This window comes from Notamacropus eugenii, chromosome 7 (assembly GCF_028372415.1).
Source record: "Notamacropus eugenii isolate mMacEug1 chromosome 7, mMacEug1.pri_v2, whole genome shotgun sequence".
Taxonomy (NCBI): Eukaryota; Metazoa; Chordata; class Mammalia; order Diprotodontia; family Macropodidae; genus Notamacropus; species Notamacropus eugenii.
The window spans coordinates 29,333,511-29,355,979 of NC_092878.1; the positions used below are offsets into that span (position 1 = coordinate 29,333,511).

Genomic DNA, 22,469 nt, shown 5'->3' on the forward strand with positions numbered 1-22,469 from the left:
TTTTCTTTACCTAATTCCACTGATCCACCACTCTATTTCTTAGCCACTACTAACTAGTTTTGATGATTGCTGATTTATAATATAGTTTTAGATCTTTTATGGCTCAGCTACCTGCCCTTGTATTTCTTTTCATTAATTCCCTTGACCCTGAACCTTTTGTTCTTTCAGATGAATTTTATAATTATTTTTTTTCTAGCTCTATAAAATAATTTTTAGTAGTCTGGTTGATATGGCACTTTATTTAATTGATATTATCAACTAATTTAGGTAGAATTGTCATTTTTATTATATTAGCTTGGCCTACCGATGAGCAACTGATATTTTTCCAATTATTTAGAATGACTTTCTTTGTGTGAAAAGCATTTTGTAATTGTGTTCATATAGTTCTGAGCTTATCTTAGCAGGCAGATATTTTATACTGCCAATAGTTACTTCTATACTAGAAGGAGATCTGCCCTCTACAGTCAGAGGGAGACACCTGAGGTGGAGAGGATAGTACTTCTGAAGTGTGAGTCTGTGAATTCCAGGGATAAAGTGATCTTCCAGGATGAAGAAGGGGATAAAAAATTCTGAAGAGGGGGGTGGAGCCAAAATGCTGGAGTAGAAAGACACACATACTCTAGTTCTTCCCCCATAGCCCATAAATACCTGTAAAGAATGACTCTCAACAAATTCTAGAGCAGCAGAAGCCACAAAATGACAGAGTGGAGGAGATTTCCAGCTCAGGGTAACCTGGAAGGCCGATGGGAAAGGTCTGTCTCACTGGATGCAGAGAGGACCGCAGTCCTGCAGGGTAGGGGGGATGATGGAAGGGAGGACAAATGGGAGGAGGGACCAATTAGAAGTAAACACTCTTGGGGAGGGACAAGGTCAAAAGAGAGAATAGAAGAAATGGGGGGGCAGGATAGGATGGAGAGAAATATAATTAGTCTTACACAACATGACTATTATGCAAGTCATTTGCAAAACTACACATATAGAGTCTATACTGAATTGTTTGGCTTCTCAGTGGGGATGGGTGGGGAGGGAGGAAGGAAGAAAAGTTGGAACTCAAAAGTTTTAGGAACAAATATTAAGAACTGGGAAATAAGAAATACAGGTAATGGAGTACAGAAATTTATCTTGCCCTACAGGACAAGAAAGAAGATGGGGATAAGGAAAGGGAGGGGGGTTAGAAGGGAGGGAGATTGGTGGAAGGGGTTATCAGAATGCAAGGCATTTTGGGGTGGGAGGTGGGGAGAGATGGGGAGAAAATTTGGAACTCAAAATTCTGTGGAAAGGAATGTTGAAAACTTTAAATATATAAACAAATAAATAGATAGATAAACAAAAAAAAGAAAAAATTCTATAGAAAAATGGCTTCATTATTACAACAAACTGTTTTTGCCACCAAGAACAGAAGAACTGCCATACTTAGAAGTGAACTTCAAGGCAAAGCAAAGCAACAAGCATTTATTAAGTGCTCATTATTTGCCAGGAACTGAGCTTAGTTTGGGGGATAAAATACAACCAAAAAAGAAAGACAGGCTCTGACATCAGGAGCTTACATTCTTCAGGGGAAAGTCAATGCAATTCATAAAAAGGGAGCTAAAAAGCCAAGGGGAGGGATTATCATAGTCCCAGAGGTGCTCAAAAGGTAGACAGAAATGGCATTAAGAAGAACTAGAACAGAAAGACAAGAAAAGCATCCATGTTGGACCAAGTGAGATAAGAGATCCATGATGAAGGTAAAACAACTGTGAAGATGCTGCAAGATTCTTATGCAAGGTATCTGAGGACAGAAAAGATTCAGAGGCATGAAAAAATCTTACTGTGTCCCCCAAAAGGCAAAAGAGATAATATAAATTGATATCCTATATGTCTAAACTCTCCCACTGATACAGTCTTTATGAAATTCATCTATACACAAATTGAGGATATTAGCGAGAGACAAGCAGGCTCTCTCACAAGCAATGTTCAACAATTTTACCATTTCTAAACTGACTGAAAGATGTGCAGAATGTAAGATCCCACTGTTCTCAATGTTATTATGAAAAAAAGCATTCACCTTGGTAGAACACACGGCCATTTTAATGGTTCTTTTCCACTGACGTGTCTCAATGGAAAAGATTTTTTTTTAACTGCACCTGTAACTTCACTGATATAGGCAATTCCCAGTGAGAAAATCCCCCTACCAGTGCAGATCAGCAAGTGCTTGGCCATTTAAAAGGCTTAGAGAATTCCCTGGGGCACTGAAATATTAAATGAGCTGTCCAGGGTCATACAGTCAGTATGTGTCAGAGGTGGAAATCTGAACCCAGGTTAATTACTGACTTCAAGCTAGCTATCTGTTCATTATGCCATGCTCCTGTTATTATACATTATATAAATGGATATGTATAATGATATTTTATAATTCAGATATTACATATATCTGAATATTGCACACACATTTTTAGGGGTGTGATTCCTCATATTTTATTTCATTTAATATGTAAACTCATATATAACTATATGAATTATGAAATCTGAAATTGCTATAGGAGTTCAGAGAAGGAAGAGAATGCTTCAGATTAAAGTGGTCAGGAAAAGCTTTAAAGAAGATTGTGTACGCAGTAAAGAAAATTAATATGCTTCCAGAAAGATGGCAGTGAGTGGTTGTGCCAAAAGTCAGCACCATTTAAAAAATACACTAAATAAGATTAAGCAAGGAGACAAAGGAGCCCTCATCCCAGGAAAAGAAACAGGAAAAAAGTGATCTTTTAAAAAAGGCCTCAATACAATGAATAAGTCTTTCAACTCCAAAACCTTCCCAGGCTTTAACATACACTACTTTCTTGCACACTAAGTTCAGATCTGTTGTTGTCTCTTTCCCCTGCTATTTTCTTGGAGAGATTCTCCATCATGTAATGAATTTCTCTCACTGTGCTATGTGCCTTTAAAAATTATATATCAATGGAAGGAGCCAAGATGGCAGAGTAGAAAGATACACATATGCTAGCTCCGAACCCACAGCCCATAAAATACCTGTAAAAAAGAACTCCCGACAACTTCAGGAGCAGCAGAAGCCACAGAACAACAGAGTGGAAGAGATTTCTGTTCCAGAGAGACCTGAAAAACTGACATGAAAGGTCCGTCACGCTGGGACCAGAGCAGAGCCCAGCCCTGCCTTGGCTGCATGGCACCAAGGGGAGCAGATCCCAGCAGGCTTCAGGGACAGAATCTCCAGCTTTCGAGCAGGTCCCTCCACCCACAGGTGCCAATGGTCAGTGAGAGAGTCTCTTTGGCTGACCAAGAGGGGAGCCAGGTGTCTCCATAACTCAGGCCCCCTCAGAAGGCAGAAGCAGACAGGGGCTCTCAAAGCAGGCAGAAGCTCAGATCCATTGTTGAAGGTCTCCTCATAAACTCCCTGAGGGAACTGAGCCCCAGTGGTGGCCCTGTCCCCATCTGAGCACCTGAACTTAATCTCACACTGAATAGCAGCCCTGCCCCCGACAAAAGCCCTGAGGCTAGGAAGCAGTATTTGAATCTCAGACCCCAAGCATTAGCTGGGTGGATCTGGAGGCAAGGTGGGTGTGGAGAGGACACTCAGAAGTCAAGTCACTGGCTGGGAAAATACCCAGAAAAGGGAAAAAAAATAAGACCATAGAAGGTTACTTTCTTGGTGAACAGGTGTCTCTTCCCATCCTTTAGGATGAGGAAGAACAATGCTTACCATCAGGGAAAGACATAGAAGTCAAGGCTTCTGTATCCCAAACATCCAAAATAAATATTCAATGGGCTCAGGCCATGGAAGAGCTCAAAAAGGATTTTGAAAATCAAGTTAGAGAGGTGGAGAAAAAACTGGGAAGAGAAATGAGAGAGATGAAAGAAAAGCATGGAAAGCAGGTCCACACCTTGCTAAAGGAGACCCAAAAAAATGCTGAAGAAAATAACATCTTGAAAAATAGGCTAACTCAACTGGCAAAAGAGGTTCAAAAAGCCAATGAGGAGAAGAATGCTTTCAAATGCAGAATTAGCCAAATGGAAAAGGATATTCAAAAGCTCACTGAAGAAAATAGTTCTTTCAAAATTAGAATGGAGCAGATGGAGGGCAAATGACTTTATGAGAAACCAAGAAATCACAAAACAAAACCAAAAGAATGAAAAAATGGAAGATAATGTGAAATAGCTCAGTGGAAAAACAACTGACCTGGAAAATAGATCCAGGAGAGACAATTTAAAAATTATGGGACTACCTGAAAGCCATGATCAAAAAAAGAGCCTAGACATCATCTTTCATGAAATTATCAAGGAAAACTGCCCTGAGATTCTAGAACCAGAGGGCAAAATAAGTATTCAAGGAATCCACAGAACACTGCATGAAAGAGATCCAAAAAGAGAAACTCCTAGGAACATTGTGGCCAAATTCCAGAGTTCCCTGGTCAAGGAGAAAATATTGCAAGCAGCTAGAAAGAAACAATTCAAGTATTGTGGAAATACAATCAGGATAACACAAGATCTAGCAGCTTCTACATTAAGGGATCAAAGGGCGTGGAATAGGATATTTCAGAAGTCAAAGGAACTAGGACTAAAACCAAGAATCACCTACCCAGCAAAAAGGAGTATAATACTTCAGGGGAAAAAATGGTCTTTCAATGAAATAGAGGACTTTCAAGCATTCTTGATGGAAAGAACAGAGCTGAAAAGAAAATTTGACCTTCAAACACAAGAATGAAGAGAAGCATGAAAAGGTAAACAGCAAAGAGAAGTCATAAGGGACTTACTAAAGTTGAACTGTTTACATTCCTACATGGAAAGACAATATTTCTAACTCTTGAAACTTTCCAGTATCTGGTGGGATTGCATACACATACACACACACACACACACACACACACACACACACACACAGAGCACAGAGTGAATGGAATAAGATGGGATCATATCTTTAAAAATGAAATTAAGCAGTGAGAGAGAAATATATTGGGAGGAGAAAGGGAGAAATGGAATGGGGCAAATTGTCTCTCATAAAAGAGACAGGCAAAAGACTTTTTAGTGGAGGGAAAAAGAGGGGAGGTGAGAGAAAAACATGAAGTTTACTCTCATCACATTCCACTAAAGGAAGGAATAAAATGCACACTCATTTTGGTATGAAAACCTCTTACAATACAGGAAAGTGGGGGAGAAGGGGATAAGCAGGGTGGGGGGGATGATGGAAGGGAGGGCAGTGGGAGGAGGGAGCAATTTGAAGTCAACACTCTTGGGGAGGGACAGGATCAAAAGAGAGAACAGAAGCAATGGGGGGCAGGATAGGATGGAGGGAAATATAGTTAGTCTTACAGAACACGACTATTATGGAAGTCATTTGCAAAACTACACAGATATGGCCTATATTGAATTGCTTGCCTTCCCAAAGGGATGGGTGGGGAGGGAGGGATGAAGAGAAGTTGGGACACAAAGTTTTAGGAACAACTCTGTTGAGTATTGTTCTTCTACTAGGAAATAAGAAATACAGGTAATGGGGTATAGAAAGTTATCTGGTCCTACAGGACAAAAGAGAAGATGGGGACAAGGGAAGGGAGGGATGATAGAAGAGAGGGCAGATTGGTGATAGTGGCAATTAGAATGCTCGGTGTTTTGGGGTGGGGGGAGGGGACAAATGGGGAGAAAATTTGGAACCCCAAATTTTGTGGAAATGAATGTTAAAAGTTACATAAATAAATTTAAAAAAATTAAAAATAAAATAAAATAAAATAAAAATTATATATCAAGAACTCTGGTTTCCTCAATTCATTTCTAATTTCTTCTTTTTGGTGATTTATTTCTCATTTGAACCATTTTGGAGTTTCTTGCTGTTGTCCTATGATCCCTGAGGAATTCACAGGATTCTGCCTTTTATCAGATGATAAAGGTTCATTTCCCTTCATATTATTATATGTTTATACTGTTTTGATTCCCTTTTAATATTTTTTTTCATTCTTTCTGCTATCAGTATGATCCCCTCTGTTTTGTCTGCTCATGGGCTTAATTTTTAATTGGGCTGTTTCTCTTGCTTAATGCTACAGTTCTTCTCTTATATTCCTCATTTCTCAACTCTAGGAACCCTCACTTTTCAGTGCCTGCCACTTCCCTGTTGTTCCACACACCCCTAAAACTAGGGTGCCTCAGTTTCCTCACGCTGGGGCAAACAGGAATAGGGCTGGGCCGAGGCTCTCGACTTCAGTAACTTCAGGGGGACAGGATTCAGTCCAGATAGACTTCTAGATCCCTATCCATCAGGCCAGAACTGCTTCTCCTCTCACCTGTGATCTGAGCCCAACCCAGAGAACATCTCCTGCCCTGACCAGTGCTTCCACCTCCCCTTTTCAGATTCCTTCAAGTAGGTGGACAGAGTCAATGGCTGGAACTTCTTGCACAATGGAGGGAGAAGTGTAGTTTCAAGGAGAGTCACTGTCACAAAGGAGCACTCCCACAACTCTAGAGACTTTCTAGTTACACTCCAGGAACATACGTGGATCCGTGCAGAGCAACGATACTGAATGGTGCCCAAAGTATGAAGGTCTTCATGCTTCCTCCCCTGGTGTAAGGGATTCTGTATTCTTATCCTGTGAACTCAGCTGAAATTATACCATGACTGGTACTATGATTCCTTTCCTTTGATGTTTTAGGGATGAAGAATTTTGTAGAAAACAATTATTCAGACAGCTTGCTGGTCCGTCTGGTCCATCATATACAGAACATGTCGCATTCACAGGGCATGTCACTTCAGAGAGGCCCCATGATCAGGTACTAGATTTGGAGTCAGAGGCCATGGATAAAACCCCAGCTCTGTTAGTCGTCACACACGTGACCTCACTGGGTCTCAGGTGCCTCATCTACAAAATAATGGAATCATACTAGATGACTTCTTGGATCTCTTCAAGCTCTAAGTCTATCATCCTGTGATCTTCCAGGACTTACAAAAAGGCAACAATGAACAATGATTGTTGACAATCAGCTATTTACCTTTTAAAGTAACATGGTATGGTAGAAAAAGTAATGGGCTTGTGGAATCGGGAAGACCTGGGTCAAATCCTGCCTATAACATTTACTAGCTGTGTGACCATCAACAAGTTATTTAACCTGAGCATCAGTTACCTCATTTATAAAATAGGCATAATAATACCTAAAGTAACTACCTCCCAGGATTGTTGTAAGGATCAAACTATGTAAACGGCTTTGTAAACTTTAAAATACAGTAAATGTTCTTATCATTAAAATGAAAATGTCACAGTAAAAAATGAAAAAGTCAAATTAATCTTCCATGGCTAGAGTAACTTGGGTCATTCTTTGGGTTTTGATTGGGGAAGGGAGAAGGGAAGTTAAAGACGCTACAGTTTTGAAAATGCTTGTGGATTGATTCGCCAGAAGAAAGCAGTTATAGAACATGCTTGATGGAGTCCTGAGAACCCAAACATAGGCTCCCCATCTTCCCATTCCCAATTTCCACTCCCAAAAATCATTCAACCAATATTTATTCAGTACCTTCCTTCTATGTGCTCGGAAATAGATAATGATTGTTCCTGCCTTCAAGGAACTTCTACTCTTACTAAAGAAATGGAAACAAAAATTAAAGAAATGAACATACAAAGGAAATACAGGATTATATATAATTAAGTAACAGATTATACAGAGTTCAGATAAACGATGAATCTAAATGAAATAGAATGCCTGAAAAGAGTTTCATAGAAGGGGCAGGATTTACAGACTAAATTATGTCACACTTTGCCCTTTCTTCTTCAAGATGACAGTGATTTAGACTCATCATAGCACCTTTCCAGATGGCACTAAAGAACTTAGGCAGCTAGGTGGTGCAATGGATAGAGCACCAGTGCAGCAGTCAGGAGGACCTGAGTTCAAATCTCACCTCAGACACTTGACACTCACTAGCTGTGTGACCTTGGGCAAGTCACTTAATCCCAATTGCCTCATCCTGGGTCATCTCCAGTCATCCTGATGAATATCACTGGATTCAGATAGCTCTGGAGGAGAAGTGAAGCTGGTGACCCGCATAGCCCTCCCTCACTCAAAACAAAGTCAAGTGCAAGTCATGTCATTATTTCTCTGATGGCATGGTCTACGGCAATGAGGGACGAACACACACACACAAAAGTGAAAAAAGAAACAAAATCTAACCTGAACCAAGGTTTGTATGTATATCCACATCAAAGTATAAATCTGCTTTCTATATTCTTCACTAAAATCTAGTTAGCAAAAAAGGACTCAAGCAGTGTCTTCCAAAAATAAGTAATTTTCTATTTTGGATCTCTACTCACAATGACATTATACAATTGAAGCAAGCTTTTCATTAAAGTTCTCTCATGATGGTTCAATTAAGGCTCCCATGCTTCTCTCTTTAATCAAGTGAAAAAAGGCTGTGAGCTAGTTTTATCAGATTTTATAAATTCACAATTATACATCTTTCAAATAACTAGATCAGAACACTTAGTGTATATATCTATAACTTGTTCATTTTGGATAAATAATTCATGTACATCACACACAAGAAAAGTATTATGTGTGTAAGCACCCAAAAATATTATCTTTTGATTCTTAAAAATAGTTTTCTTGATCAAATTTTAAAAAGGATTTCGTGTCTCTAACTTAATTTTTTAAAATCTCAATGGCATATAAAGTGGCAATAAGTTATTAGCAAGATATGATAGTACAAATATTATAAATGGCATATGAATTAGCAATCTATTATACGAAATATTTATTAGTAATAAACTAGACAATGAAAACCACCTAAAACAAATTTACATCTCCAATGCTGCATATTCTTATCAGCTAAAAATTACTTTGTAATCTGAAATATCTATGGGCACTGGAGAATGACAACAAAAGGAAAAAGCTTAAGTTAAGAGCTTCATTACTACCTATTTTTAAGACAAAAAATAATAGTTCTTTCATATGACTTTCTTTTTGAAAAAGTTTAATTATGAAGTTAATATCAATAAATGTGAACATCTCAATATACAAACAGAAGAAAATTGTTATTAAACTGTAAGCTTGTTACATAGTTTCTTTTTTAAAAAAAGGTATTTTCAGTTTTGCACAGTAATAACAAAACTGTCTTGCTTTATTGACTGTGTAACCTTCTAAAGCTGCTTCTGTGTATTTTTTAATGTTTCACTGAATTCTCTTTTCATTTTTCTTTCATCTCTATCATAACCCACAAACTCTATTCTCTACCCACTTCATTGTAGCAAACCTAGGATTTCCCTTCCTGCAAGAAAGTATGCCTATGTAATAACCCTGAATGATCAGAAGAGACAGCACACAGTGAATTCTCTAAGTTAATAGATGATGCTAAATATTCCACAGAGGGAAATACCAGGCTGAAGATAAACTTCAGGAATATGTCTCAGAATTGTATGAATGATCCTAAAAGTGGAAGATGAAATTTAATTTAGGCAAGTATAAATTACCTTGGGAAAAATCATTTAAATTATACTTTTAGGATAATAAAATTCAAAGCTATCAGTTGTGGACCCAAGAAAGCAATCATACAGGGATGGAGCCAAGATGGCAGAGTAGAAAGATGGACTTGCTCTAGCTTTACCCCCAAATCCCATAAAATGACTCTAAACAAATTCTAGAGCAGAAGAAGTCACAAAACAACAAAGAGAAAGTGATTTCCAGCCCAAGACTGCCTGGAAGGCTGACAAGAAAGGTCTATCGCACCAGGCTTGGAGCGGAGCGCAGCGTGGCTCAGACAGGACTGGGGCAGGCTTCAGGGCACAGAATCATGAGCAACAGCTGCAGTTCCCAGATTTCTCAACCCATAAACACCAAAGACAGTTTCAAAGGTTAGTGAGAAAGCTTTTTCACCTGGGAGAGAAGGGAACATGGTCTCGCCTCTGGAGGCAGCACTGAGGCAGCAGGGTTCATTTTTGGAGCCCTCAGGGTAAAGATGCTGAGGGAATTGAGCTGCTGATCTGGGTCTCAGTTCTGAGTGGCAGTCCTGGGGTGAGGAGTGCTGGCATGGTGGAGCTGGTGAAGGTTTTCAGGAGGATCCTGGGCAGAAAAGCCTGTGGTTGCTGCCAGACCAGTGCGCAGGCCTCTCCCTTCATTGTGCCACCTTGGAGGAAATGAGAACTTAAAGGTCCCTACAGTATACTCTCCACTTGACAAAGGACTCAAAAGTCAGGTAACCAGCTGAGAAAATGCCCCCCAAAAAGGGAAAAAGAGTAAGACTATAAAGGGTTACTTTCTTGGTGAACAGGTATTTTCCCCCATCCTTTCAGATGGGGAAGCACAAAGCATACCATCAGAGGAAGCCATAAAAGTTATCCAAAACCTCCAAAATAAATATGCCATGGTCTCAGGCCATGGAAGAGCAAGTAAAAGAGGTGGAAGAAAAATTGGGAAGAGAAATGAGAGAGATGAAAGAAAATCATGAAAAGCGAGTCAACAGCTTGCTAAAGGAGACCCAAAAAAATGCTGAAGAAAATAACACCTTTAAGAATAGACTAACCCAAATGGCAAAAAGAGGTCTAAAAAGTCAATGAGGAGAAGAATGCTTTAAAAAGCAGAATTATCCAAATGGAAAAGCTCACTGAAGAAAATAGTTCTTTAAAAATCAGAATGGAGCAGATGAAAGCTAATGATTTTATGACAAACTAAGAAATTACAAAACAAAACCAAAAGAATGAAAAAAAAATGAAGACATAGTGAAATATCTCTTTGGAAAAACAATGACCTGAAAAAACAGATCCAGGAGAAAACAATTTAAAAATTATGAGACTACCTGAAAGCCATGATCAAAAAAAAGAGCCTAGACCTCATCTTTCATGAAATTATCAAGGAAAACTGTCCTGCTATTCTAGAAGCAGAGGGTAAAATAAATATTGAAAGAATCCACCAAGCACCTCCTGAAAGAGATCCAAAAAGAAAAACTCCTAGGAATATTGTAGCCAAATTCCAGAGTTCCCAGGTCAAGGAGAAAATATTGCAAGCAATCAAAAAGAAACAATTCAAGTATTGTGGAAATACAATCAGGATAACACAAGATCTGGCAGCCTCTACATGAAGGGATTGAAGGTTTGGAATATGATATTCCAGAAATCAAAGGAATTAGGATTAAAACCAAGGATCACCTCCCCAGTAAAACTGAGTATAATACTTTAGGGGAAAAATGGTCATTTAATGAAATTGAGGGCTTTCAAGAATTTTTGATGAAAAAACAAGAGCTGAATAGAAAATTTGACTTTCAAACACAAGAATCAAGAGAAGCATGAAAAGGTAAACAGGAAAGAGAAATCATAAGGGACTTACTAAAGTTGAACTGTTTACATTTCTACATGGAAAGATAATATTTGTAACTCTTGAGACTTTTCTCAGTATTTGGGTAGTTGGAGGGATTATATACAAAGAGACAGAGGGCACAGGGTGAGCTGAATAGGAAGGGATGATATCTAAAAAAATAAAATTAAGGGGTGAGAGAGGAATATATTGGGAGGAGAAAGGGAGAAATGGAATGGTCCAAATTATCTCTCATAAAAGAGGCAAGAAAAAGTTTTTTCAATGGAGGGGAGAAGGGGGGAGATGAGAGGGGAAAAAGTGAAGCTTACTCTCATTACATTTGGCTTAAGGAGGGAATAACATGCACACTCAATTTGGTATGAAAATCTATCTTACACTACAGGAAAGTAGGGGAGAAGGGGAGAAGTAAGGTAGGGGGGATGATAGAATGGAGGGCAAATGGGAGGAGGGAGTAATTAGAAGTAAACACTTTTGGGGAGGGACAAGGTCAAAGAAGGGAACAGAATAAATGGGGGGCAGGATAGGATGGAGGGAAATATAGTTAATCTTTCACAACATGACTATTATAGAAGTCTTTTGCATAACTACATATGTATAGCCCATATTGAATGGCTTGCCTTCTCAGTGGGAATAAGTGGGGAGGGAGGAAGGGAGATAAGTTGGAACTCAAAGTTTTAGGAACAAAAGTTGAATGTGTTTGCATTCAACTGGGAAATAAGAAATACAGGTAATGGGATACAGAAATCTATTTTGCCATATAAGAAAAGAAAGAAGATGGGGATAGGGGAAGGGAGCGGTGTGATAGAAGGGAAGGAAGACTAGGGGAAGGGGTAATCAGAATGCATGGTGTCTTGAGGTGGGGGAGGGGAGAGATGGGGAGAAAATTTGGAACTCCAAATCTTGTGGAAACAAATGTTGAAAACTGAAAATGAATAAATTTTTTTAAAAAAGAAAAGAAATCCAGAACCTTCCCAGTCATCACATTTCAATTTAGCTATGTCTAAATAATAAAAATTTTCTAGACTTATTAAATAAAAAAAATGAGATACTTTACTAGCTGTGTGACCCTGGGCAAGTCACTCAACCTTTCTTAGCCTTGGTCTTCTCATTTATAAAGTGAGGAAGACAATAGTGCCTACTTTTTAGAGTTATTTCTAGGGTCAAATGAGAGAACATTTATAATGTGCTTTGCAAATATCAAAGTGCCATATAAATGTTGGCTACTATTGTTGTACTTTTTATGGCACTGCCCAATTAGCGGCTGTTTGCTACCAGCTTTTTGCAATTGTAAATAATATATTGTAAACATTTAAACATATATCTTCTTTTGTTGTTGATTTTTATAAAATACTTATCCACAGCAAAAAATAAAAAGGCAGTCATACAATCACTACTTCCTAGAGAGAGCACCTGGCTTTCATAGATGAACCAACTACAAAGATGAGCAGTCAGTACTATCTGGAAGGATGAAGGTTAACTAGAATATGAGTGACATCTACAAATCCTGAATGGGATAGAGAAGATGAATATGGACTTGTTAATCAAATTCCAGAACACTAGAACCAGGGGTTTCCTCTTGAACCTTAAAAAATATAGCTTTAAGGCAAACAAAAGGAAGCACTGCTTTGCAAAATAGGTAATAAGTGTAAAGAAATCATTATTCCTTCAAGAAGTGCAAAATGAAAATATAACTACATTAAGCTACTGTTTAGATAAATTCAGGGATGATAAATCCACAACAGTTCATTAAAGGGAAGTAACTTTTGGGGTGAATGTCATGGACAGCAATTACTATGCTTCCTCACAAAGTGTCCCTTGGTGCCAGCAAAAGAGACAGACCCCTGGGTAGGATGGACCACTACTCTAATCAAGTAAGGTATTTCTTATATTCTTATGGCAGGGGAAAGATAACAGTCATACTCTGAAGTAGCAGCTGGAGACTTCAAGCAGGGAAGGCAGAACAGGTACAGTTGCTCTCCTGTAAGAGTAACCTTTCTTCCCACCTCTCAGCTTGTGCTCTGTAGCCTACAAGGCAAAAATAAAATGCAGGACCAGTATTTCAGGGGGAAAAATACCCTGAAACCAAAATAATATCACTTTCTCCTCCATAGAATGGAAGAAAATGTGGCCTTTTCCTGAATTTTTATACATCAAATTATTTCTTAATTATCTGGCTTGTGATAAATACAGAGGAAATTATGCTTTCAGATTCAGTCACCTAGTCTAATTTGTTAATTTGCTAATATTAACAAAATCTCTTTATGTTGTTTGAGAAGAATTGGACAAGAAGACAATGTTTAGATGGGTTGCCATCTAAACCAATGTTGGGAATAACCACATCAATGAGATCATGGATCCACCAAAGTGACAAAATCCTCCTCACTCTAAGCCTGCCAAACTTAGAAGAGATGACCTCCTAAATCAAAATCTTTAATAGCTTTCTCAAACGAGGGAATGTATGAACCACATCCTGCTTTTCAGCTGGTACTTTGCAACAGACTGAGAAATTAAGGCAGCTAATAAAACAGTATGAAGTGGGGGATCCTGGAGGAGAGGAGAGAGAAGCCAGACAGCTCTTCAGTTAACTCTTAAGGCAAACCATCAAGGTATGCTGTGTGAATTTACAATGAACTCCACTAATTTGAAATAATTGAGGCCCGTCAGAACTTGTGAAAAGTCTGACATATAATTTTCAAATAAATTAAGTTTTGTTACACTAAATATCTTAAATAATTAGAGGTAGACTAACAAGCTGCTACCTAATAAGGGTCCTTAAGGAATTTGCCCTAATGAATAGAAATTCTGATTACTATTACTACCACCAGTAATAATTAATGACTATAATTTTATATTTGTATAGTGGCATTTTTATATAAATCACCTCTCTCTGCCAATAGGTACTTCTAAAATGAGTATGCTTTGCTGTACCATTTTCTTACCTAGCTGAAACACTCTTACAGGCAATCCTGTTTGGGCTATCAATTTACTTAAAAAGTTTTTTATCATAATTAGTATAAAAGTAAACTTTGGCTTGGCACTTCTTCCAAATCATTAAAACCAAAAAATAGAGAGATTGAGTTAATTGAGGCTGAATTAATGAACTTTGACTGCACTGTAAATCTCCAAACATTAAATACAACCACACTCAAACATAATATTAAAAAATTCCTAAACAAAATATAAATAATTTTGTGGATTACCCACAACATTTTTCCTCCACTAGTAAAGATAATAAAAAGTTGAGCTTTAAATGCCAGAGGGTCCTGGTAATTCAAATCCCAGTAGATTTCATTATCATAAACATATCATGCCATAATTTAACAAATATCACTAGAAATTAAGAAATTAAGACAGTTTTGTTTTCCTAGATCAACAAATTGGCAGCAAGAAAAATCAAATAGAAACAAATAGGGAAGTTCCATCACCTTCTTGGAGCCTCAAGACACAAAAGAGATGACTGAAAGAAAAAGATGAATGAGGCAGTCAATTACACATGACAATAAATTTAGGCATGAGAGAAAACCAAGTCCACACTAAGAGTTGGTAAATGTGTTAAATGGAGAAGGAATGTAAGACATAAGGAAAGTGGAGCTGGGGAACATAATGGCTTAGGAAAGACAAGAAGGTGAAGGAAACAAGGAGTTTGGAGATTCAAATGCAACCTTTACCTCTTAGACTATCTTAGTTCTTCTAAAGCTTAGTACAAGGCAACCTCCATAAGACTTTTCTTAATCTCCCCAGCTGTGAGAGCCTTTCCTATAAAAATCATCATGTCAATTTTGTTCATGCCACACAAGTAGCCTCTCCTGGCTAAACTATAAACTCCTCAAGGGCAAGAAATGTTTCACTTTTGGCCCTGGATTCCTAGTGCCTGAGATATAGAAGGCACTTAACAAAGGCTGATGAAGAAAAAAATAGGATCTAATTGAGAACAGCAGCATGACATGGTGAATTCAAAAGACTCTACAGTCAAAAAATCTGGATTCAAATTTGAGCTTTGCTACTTACTATTTATATTAACCTAAGTTCAAATTCAGCTTCAGAAACATACTAGCTATGTGACTTTGGCCAAATTTTCTGTCTGCCTCAGTTTCCTCACAGGAAATGAGGATCAAACGAGCACCTACCTCCCTGGGTCATTGTGAGTATTTGCACTTAGCATGGTGCCTGGTGCTTAGCAGGTGCTCAATAAATACTTGTTTCTGTCTTCCCTTTTTTGGCCTAAACCTATCATCCTCTGACTAGGGATTAGACACTTCTAATACAAATTGTGGGAAACTAAGATATTAATTCAGTACAGTAATGGACAGAAAAAAGAGGAAGATCTTCCTTTGAACATATGCCGAAAGGGAGAGATGAGTAGGTTTTATGAATCCCTTTACTAAGTTTACTTTAGAAAAGAACTGTTGCTTGGCAGGGGAGATACCACCTACTAGGTCTGCTAGATGAGACAGTTGGCTTTAGGTGAAAGAGGCATTAAAATATAAAAAACAAGCAAATATCAGGAGGTAAAAATACTGGAATGGACAACTACAGGATATACACAGAAGGTTTTCAAATTTAAAAAAAAAAGGAATTCTCTGATACACTGAGATGTGAAAGCCAAGAAGTTTACTGAGAAGAAAAGACCATTGAAGCAATGACATACTTTAGAGCCAATGAAAAAGAACTATGTTATTTGTACAGAGGAGAATGAACAAAAGCAGAAAAACGCCAGAGTTATAGATAGATGCCCTTTTCCTAACAAGCAGACCGAGCTCAGAGAGGCCAGTTATTAACTCTAGGGGAACCTGGCAGTCAGTGAGAGCTAAGGGATAATCTGAGATGACACACTGCGGAAAAGAAGGTGCTAAGGACCACACAGTTTTTACACCATCTGCAGACATTAGTGGCATGGCAGAAAATTCTGAAATGAGAGTTATCAGACTTAGCCCGAGTTTGGATCTTAACTCCACTGTAACTCAGGACTTTGAGAACCTCTGGCAAGTGTGAGCTCTCGCTACTGCTCACCTATAAAATGAGGGCATTACACTGGATGGTCACTAAAGTCCCTTCTAGCTCTAGACCTACAATCCTAGGAATTACTGTACACCCTATGAATATAATACTTCTGTTCAATGACACACTAGTGAAGAAACTGCTTTTATATAAGGTTTTGTTTTGTAGAAAGAGATATTGATCTCTTAGGGAAGCAATTTGAATTTCAAGTTTAACTCACAAATAAATATTCTTTTATCTATAAAAAAGTAAACTCATATACCAGCTAATAGCTAAATCAAATCAGCATAAACAGAACATCAACCCATTACATTCTATAAAGAGTTAATCCATCTGGATATCTCTTAATTTTCCTTTGTCCTTTCCATTGAAGCTGCCTAGATATGGATTAAGTAGTAAGTAATCCACGGATATAAAAGAGTACTCCTAATGGCCCAAAATCAGGAGTGGCAGCCATCAGAAAGAATATACCTTAGACAAAGTAGATGAATGGTGAGGGAACAAAAAGAGGCAAGAGTCTGGAGCTGACATGTCAAAGAATAAGGAACTTAAATTTTTTAGGTGATTTGTTCTAAGAAAAATGATGTAGAGATCAGTAGACAAGAAAACTTCTTTGGGCTGCCTTGGTATGATATGAAAAATATATCAATAAAGGCAGCAATCTGCATGCAGGGAGGACAGTAAAGAAACTGTTGCTATTCCAGGGTCCTCAGCACATTATTAACTACTGGCTTATTAAGTGATTCAAGCTGTACCATGCACGTCATTAGACAAGGGATCTTGCGTGAGAAACATGGGCAGGGAAAACTAGAAAGACTCAGCCTATGTCACCTAGAAGTCACTCTTCAGAAATGTCAATGGCGAGCACTCCTGCAAAGGACTGACAAGCCACCTTCTTGTATTATCTCCAAGTCACTGGAAAAGGAATTATCTCTGGGAAAGATAGGGATTATACAGATTGAGAAGCTTTTTTCTATCATACCTAAGAGGTAGGGAAAGGTTTAAAGAGTCAGTCACAGTTTCCTCTCCTTTTTTCCTCATGAATCTGAGGTTTGCTCACCAATTACAAACTGAATCTTAACAAACTGATGACATGTCTCTGATTTTCAAAAAGTTGCACATTACAAGAAATATTTTTAATAGAGGTTAACAAATGGCAGATTACAAGACTTTAGATGAATCAAAAGTAGCTTCTTCTCAGGAAAAAGGCAGAGGACTCCTATGGTGCTTCATCTGAATTATAACTACGACCCATCTAGATAAATGGTGCTATGTTTACTGAGAAGAGAATGATGTAAATTATGCTATGAAAGAAAAAGTAACATTGAAAACATAAGATTCATACAAAGATGATGCTAATAATCTAGTGTCAGCTATACTGGCTTATCCCATAGGGGTAATAGTTTGTGCTAACCCATTCCTCTTTCCTTATTCAGTCCCCAGCACTGAGGTTACTAGCCAGAGTTAAGCGTATTGATGACCATGGAATAGATTACAATCTTGGGGTCATTAGCATCATTCTCTAAAATAAGCTAAGCAGCACTGACAGCCAAGCAACCAAGAAGTTTGGCAAGAGACATCATAAGACTTTTGTAGAATATATGAAATCCTTCTCCATTTAGCAGAATAGAATACTAAACTTAAGGAATTGATGAAGTAAAAGAAGTCAGAATGAGAACAGGTTTTTTGACCTATTCAATCTTAGTATTCCAGCATATAATTTTTTTTCATAATATTATCATTACATAGAGTACCAAGAATCTGTCATCATGTAATTTCCTTCAGTTGACGAATGCTTAGTAAATATGTAAACTAAAAAAAATATTGATTTGCTAAAAAATAAATAAAAATAAACCCTAAAAAGTCATTAGTTAAATAAGCCATCAGGTTGAGAGCAGAAGAGTCAACAGAAGAACAAATGTCCAACATATTTTATCACTGTCCATTATTAGATAGTTGCTAGAAAAAAAATGGTTGTTTTTACAATGAGTGGGGAGAGAGCTACATACCCATGGGCTAAGATGTATGCCAGAGACAAAGTCAAGAACTGTCACTCTTTGAAAATAAAATATTAAGATTCAATATGGATGAGACTTTTTATAATGCATACTACCATGCTATCATTTGGAGATGGCATATTTATGATATAACGGTATATATACACACATATATGTATATACATATACATATATGTGTGTGTGTGTCAGAGAAATCAGAAAAAAGTATTTAAAAATTAATTAATTCTGTGAAAAAAGAATTTTATGATAAAGAGTTTTGAAATTCCTGTTTCTAAGGAATGGAAAGTTTCTGAAAATCCATTCTACTTCATCTTTAGCAACTTGACATCAAAACCCCCAAAATTCAAAATTCCAAGCAAGATAAGGCACTATGTTGGGGTCCTACAGTATGTTACCTAGCCACTGATAACCTGACTTCCAAAAGAAGATTGCCAAAGATGACTACACCTACCCAGAAATTTTGCCTTCATCCCCAAATGAAATAAGTCAATTCAACTAATGATTAAGATTCAAATGAAGGCACAGAAAAAGACAGGCTAGGAGATTAGGAGTATATAAAATAATGTATCTTACCTTGCAGTTTCTTCAACACAGCGACTTCCATTTTCAGAACTTGTTTTGGTTGTTGAGCTGATTCTACTTTCAAGGCAACATTTTCCCTGGTGAGCAAGTCCAAGGCGTCGTAAATTTCTCCAAAGCCCCCACCCCCTATTTTTCTCAACTGCATAGGGAATAAAAGCATAAAAGGGGGGAAGGAGAAAGAAAGGGGAAAAAATGTTACTGGCAGACCATGTAATTGAAAATCAAACTAAAATTTTTAGATTCTTTCTTAAATTTTGAAAATTGTACATATAGCTAATTTTATTATACTTCATATAATGAAAAAATATAATGTCATGAAAAGCACAATGGTATAAAAATTCTGCATGTTGAAAAAAGAAAAGAAAATTCCTATTGATAACATAAAAAAGAGCCACTTTATCCCCTCTTGTGTTTTCCTTCAGATGCAGTTTGCATAAGAAATGACCCTGACAATATAGTGTCCAGAAATATCATTTCCCCCAATCCCATTCAAAAGACAGATATATTACTGCTACAGTCCACTATATATTTTTGTACTCAAACAATTCAGAGGAAACTCTGAACAAGGCAAATTAATCTTTTATCACGTTCTTCACAGTTTTTAATAATTTAACCAGCTCTAACTCTATCTATATTTCTCCAATTTAAAGGGTCAAGACTTTTTGGGGAACTGCAAGAAAGTTTTGAGTATGTATTAGAAAACTGAACCACAAACCTCTACATAGTTGTTGTTGGTGAAACGTAGTAGGCTCCATGACTCAATAGGTCAACCTTCTGTCAAATATTAAACATCAAGGCCTCTTCTTGTCATTAACCAAGGTTTTAGGAGTGATACCAAGGAGAAAAGAATATCAAATTTCCAAAGGGAAACAACTACACTTAAAGGGCAAGAGATCGGTGATGAACCAAAAGTGCAAACTGAGCAACAGTCAAACAAAAAGAAAATCAGGAGAGAGCAATGTCACCGAAAAAAATAGATGAGAGTATCTGGGAGGAGGGGTACTTAATAGTTACAGAAAGATCAAAGAGCATGAGGATACAGAAAAGGTCAATGACTTTAATAGTTAAGAGATCACTGGTAACCTCCAAGAGAAATTTCAATAGTGATAGCATTGGAAGCTAGATTAAAAGAGTTCGAGAAATAAGCTGGTGGTATATGAGGGATTTTTATATTACATTATTTAATATATATTATAATATGCTGCATATTATAATATATAACATGTATTTGTGTTTGTCTTGTGTAGTTGTGTAATTTGTATTTGTGTTATTATATTATAATACATTTTAAAGGAACTTTCTAGGAATATGATTGTGAAGGAGAAGACTACAAGGCAACAGCATGAGGGGATGGCAGGACAAGTGAAAGCTTAAGATTTTTTGAGCATGTTTCTAGATAAGCTGGAAAGGTGTCAGAGACTTCAAGAAATCAATGGAGGAAATAACCGCCCCCCGCCCCCATAGGGCAAGCTCCTAAGGAAAGAGGGGAGTAAGAGTAGACTCTAAACAGGACTGGGCAGTTCACCCAAAGCAGATCAGACTGTGAGCTCAGTCCTGGGTCCAGGCTGGCAGTGAGGGGCTTCCCAGAGGGCCTGGGACTTCAGACTTAGCACAGGGCTAAGAAAAAAGTTAGGCTAACAATACAGCATTGCCCAGAGATAAAAGGGACTATTTCAATGAAACCCGGGAAGATTCATATAAAAAGATTCATAATGAAGTGAGAAAAGGAAAACAATTTACATAACATTTTAAAGACAACTTTGAAAGACTTAAGAAATAGAGATCGGGGGGTGGAGCCAAGATGGCGGAGTGAAAGCAACGACTCACCTAAGCTCCTGGACAAACTCCTCTGGATATCTCTGAAAGGAGAATCTGACCAGACTTTGGAGGTGTAGAATCCAGTGGGTGACAGACTTTGACAGATTCGGAGCCCAGGTTGGACTGGAAGGTCCACGGGAAGGATCTGTTCCGCGGGGATAAGCCCCCAGCACACAGCGCAGCGCGGTCAGCGCAGCAGGGTGGAAGGGACCTGAGAAGCCCGAGAGAGGCGGGCAAAACCAGCGGAGCAGGAGACAAACCAAACCGAGCCGGTGAGAGCCGCTGAGCGCCAGACATCAGCGCAGCAGCCCTTGAAACCTTCAGCCTGAAGACTAAACTTCGGTAAGTCAACTACTTGAACTTCCAGGAGCTAGGATGGCGGAGTGATCAGTAAATGCTCTCTCCTCCCCGCTGATGACCGTGAAAGAACCATAAAATTCTTCCCCAGATTAATTCTGGATCAGCGGGAACAGCAGAAGGGGGCAAATAGTCTCATAACACCAGAGGCTAGAAAAATAGCAAAGGGGGATTCTTCCTACTGTGGCGGAGGTGATCTGGAAGGACAGACGACCCAGGGCAGAGAAAATTCGCATTGAGACCCAGGCAAGCCTCAGAGATGGGAGACAAGCCCCAGGAGGGGCGGGAACACGCATTAGCTTCTAGGCGTGCCTCAGCCCTCTAGGGGAAAAGGGAAGACAATAGGGAAGCTGGGATCACCATCCCCTGACCGTGCCTTTGCCTCATGTCAGCTGAGGAGATCTCCTGAGACCAGACCACCCCTCCCACACACCTAACAAGCTAACCCCAATGTTGATCTGGGAAACAAAAAAAAAAAAAAAAAAGCCTGCTTTTAGCCTAGACACACATCAGCTCAATTTAAAAGATCTGTATCTTCTGACTGAAAGAACCAGAAGCTACAACACTCAGCCAACATCATGAATCGGAAAAAGCAGACAAAAAGTGAAAAAACCATAGAATCTTTCTATGGGGATAAGGACCAAAACACAAACACCAAAGAGGTCAGAGCTGAGACTGTACTTCCATCTGAAACCTCAGATGGGACTATTAATTTCTCGCAAGCACAACTAGATTACCTGGAACATCTGAAGGAGGATATAAAAGAAAAACTGGCCAATGATTTTAAAATTATAAAAAAAGAATTCACTGATGAGAACATCACTCTGAAAAGGAAAATGGAACAAATGGAAAAGGAAGTTCAAAAATTAACTGGAGAGAATAATTCCCTAAAAGGAAGAGTTAATCAAACGGAAAAGGAAACTCAAAACCTAATAGGGAAAATTGATCAGATGGAAAAGGAAACCCAAAACCTAACTGGGAAAATTGGTCGAATGGAAAAAGAAGTACAAAAATTAAATGGAGAAAATAGCTCCTTAGAGGGAAAAATTGGTCAGATGGAAAAGGAGATGCAAAAGCTAACTGAAGAAAACACTATGATGAAGATTAGAATTGGGCAAGTAGAAACTAATGACTCAATGAGGCAACAAGAATCAGTCAAACAAAATCTAAAGAATGAAAAGATAGAAGAAAATGTAAAATATTTAATTGGAAAAACAACTGACCTGGAAAATAGATCCAGGAGAGAAAATTTAAGAATTATTGGCCTGCCAGAGACCCATGATGAAGAAAAGAGTCTGGACAATATCTTCCAGTAAATCATCAAGGAAAACTGCCCAGAAGTACTAGACTCAGAAGGCAAAATAGTCATCGAAAGAATCCACCGTTCCCCTCCCGAAAGGGATCCCAAACTCAAAACCCCAAGAAATA

General features: G+C 38.2%; 1 protein-coding gene across 2 annotated transcripts in view; it reads right to left on the reverse strand.

Annotated features, from left to right (window-relative positions):
* The window catches only part of TTBK2 (tau tubulin kinase 2), a 232,985-nt gene that overhangs the window by 152,086 nt on the left and 58,430 nt on the right, over positions 1-22,469 (reverse strand). For both annotated transcript variants that reach the window (XM_072623579.1, XM_072623577.1), the window contains exon 3: positions 18,858-19,005. In XM_072623579.1, the coding sequence (XP_072479680.1) occupies positions 18,858-19,005 (148 nt within the window). The remainder of the gene's footprint in view (positions 1-18,857; positions 19,006-22,469) is intronic.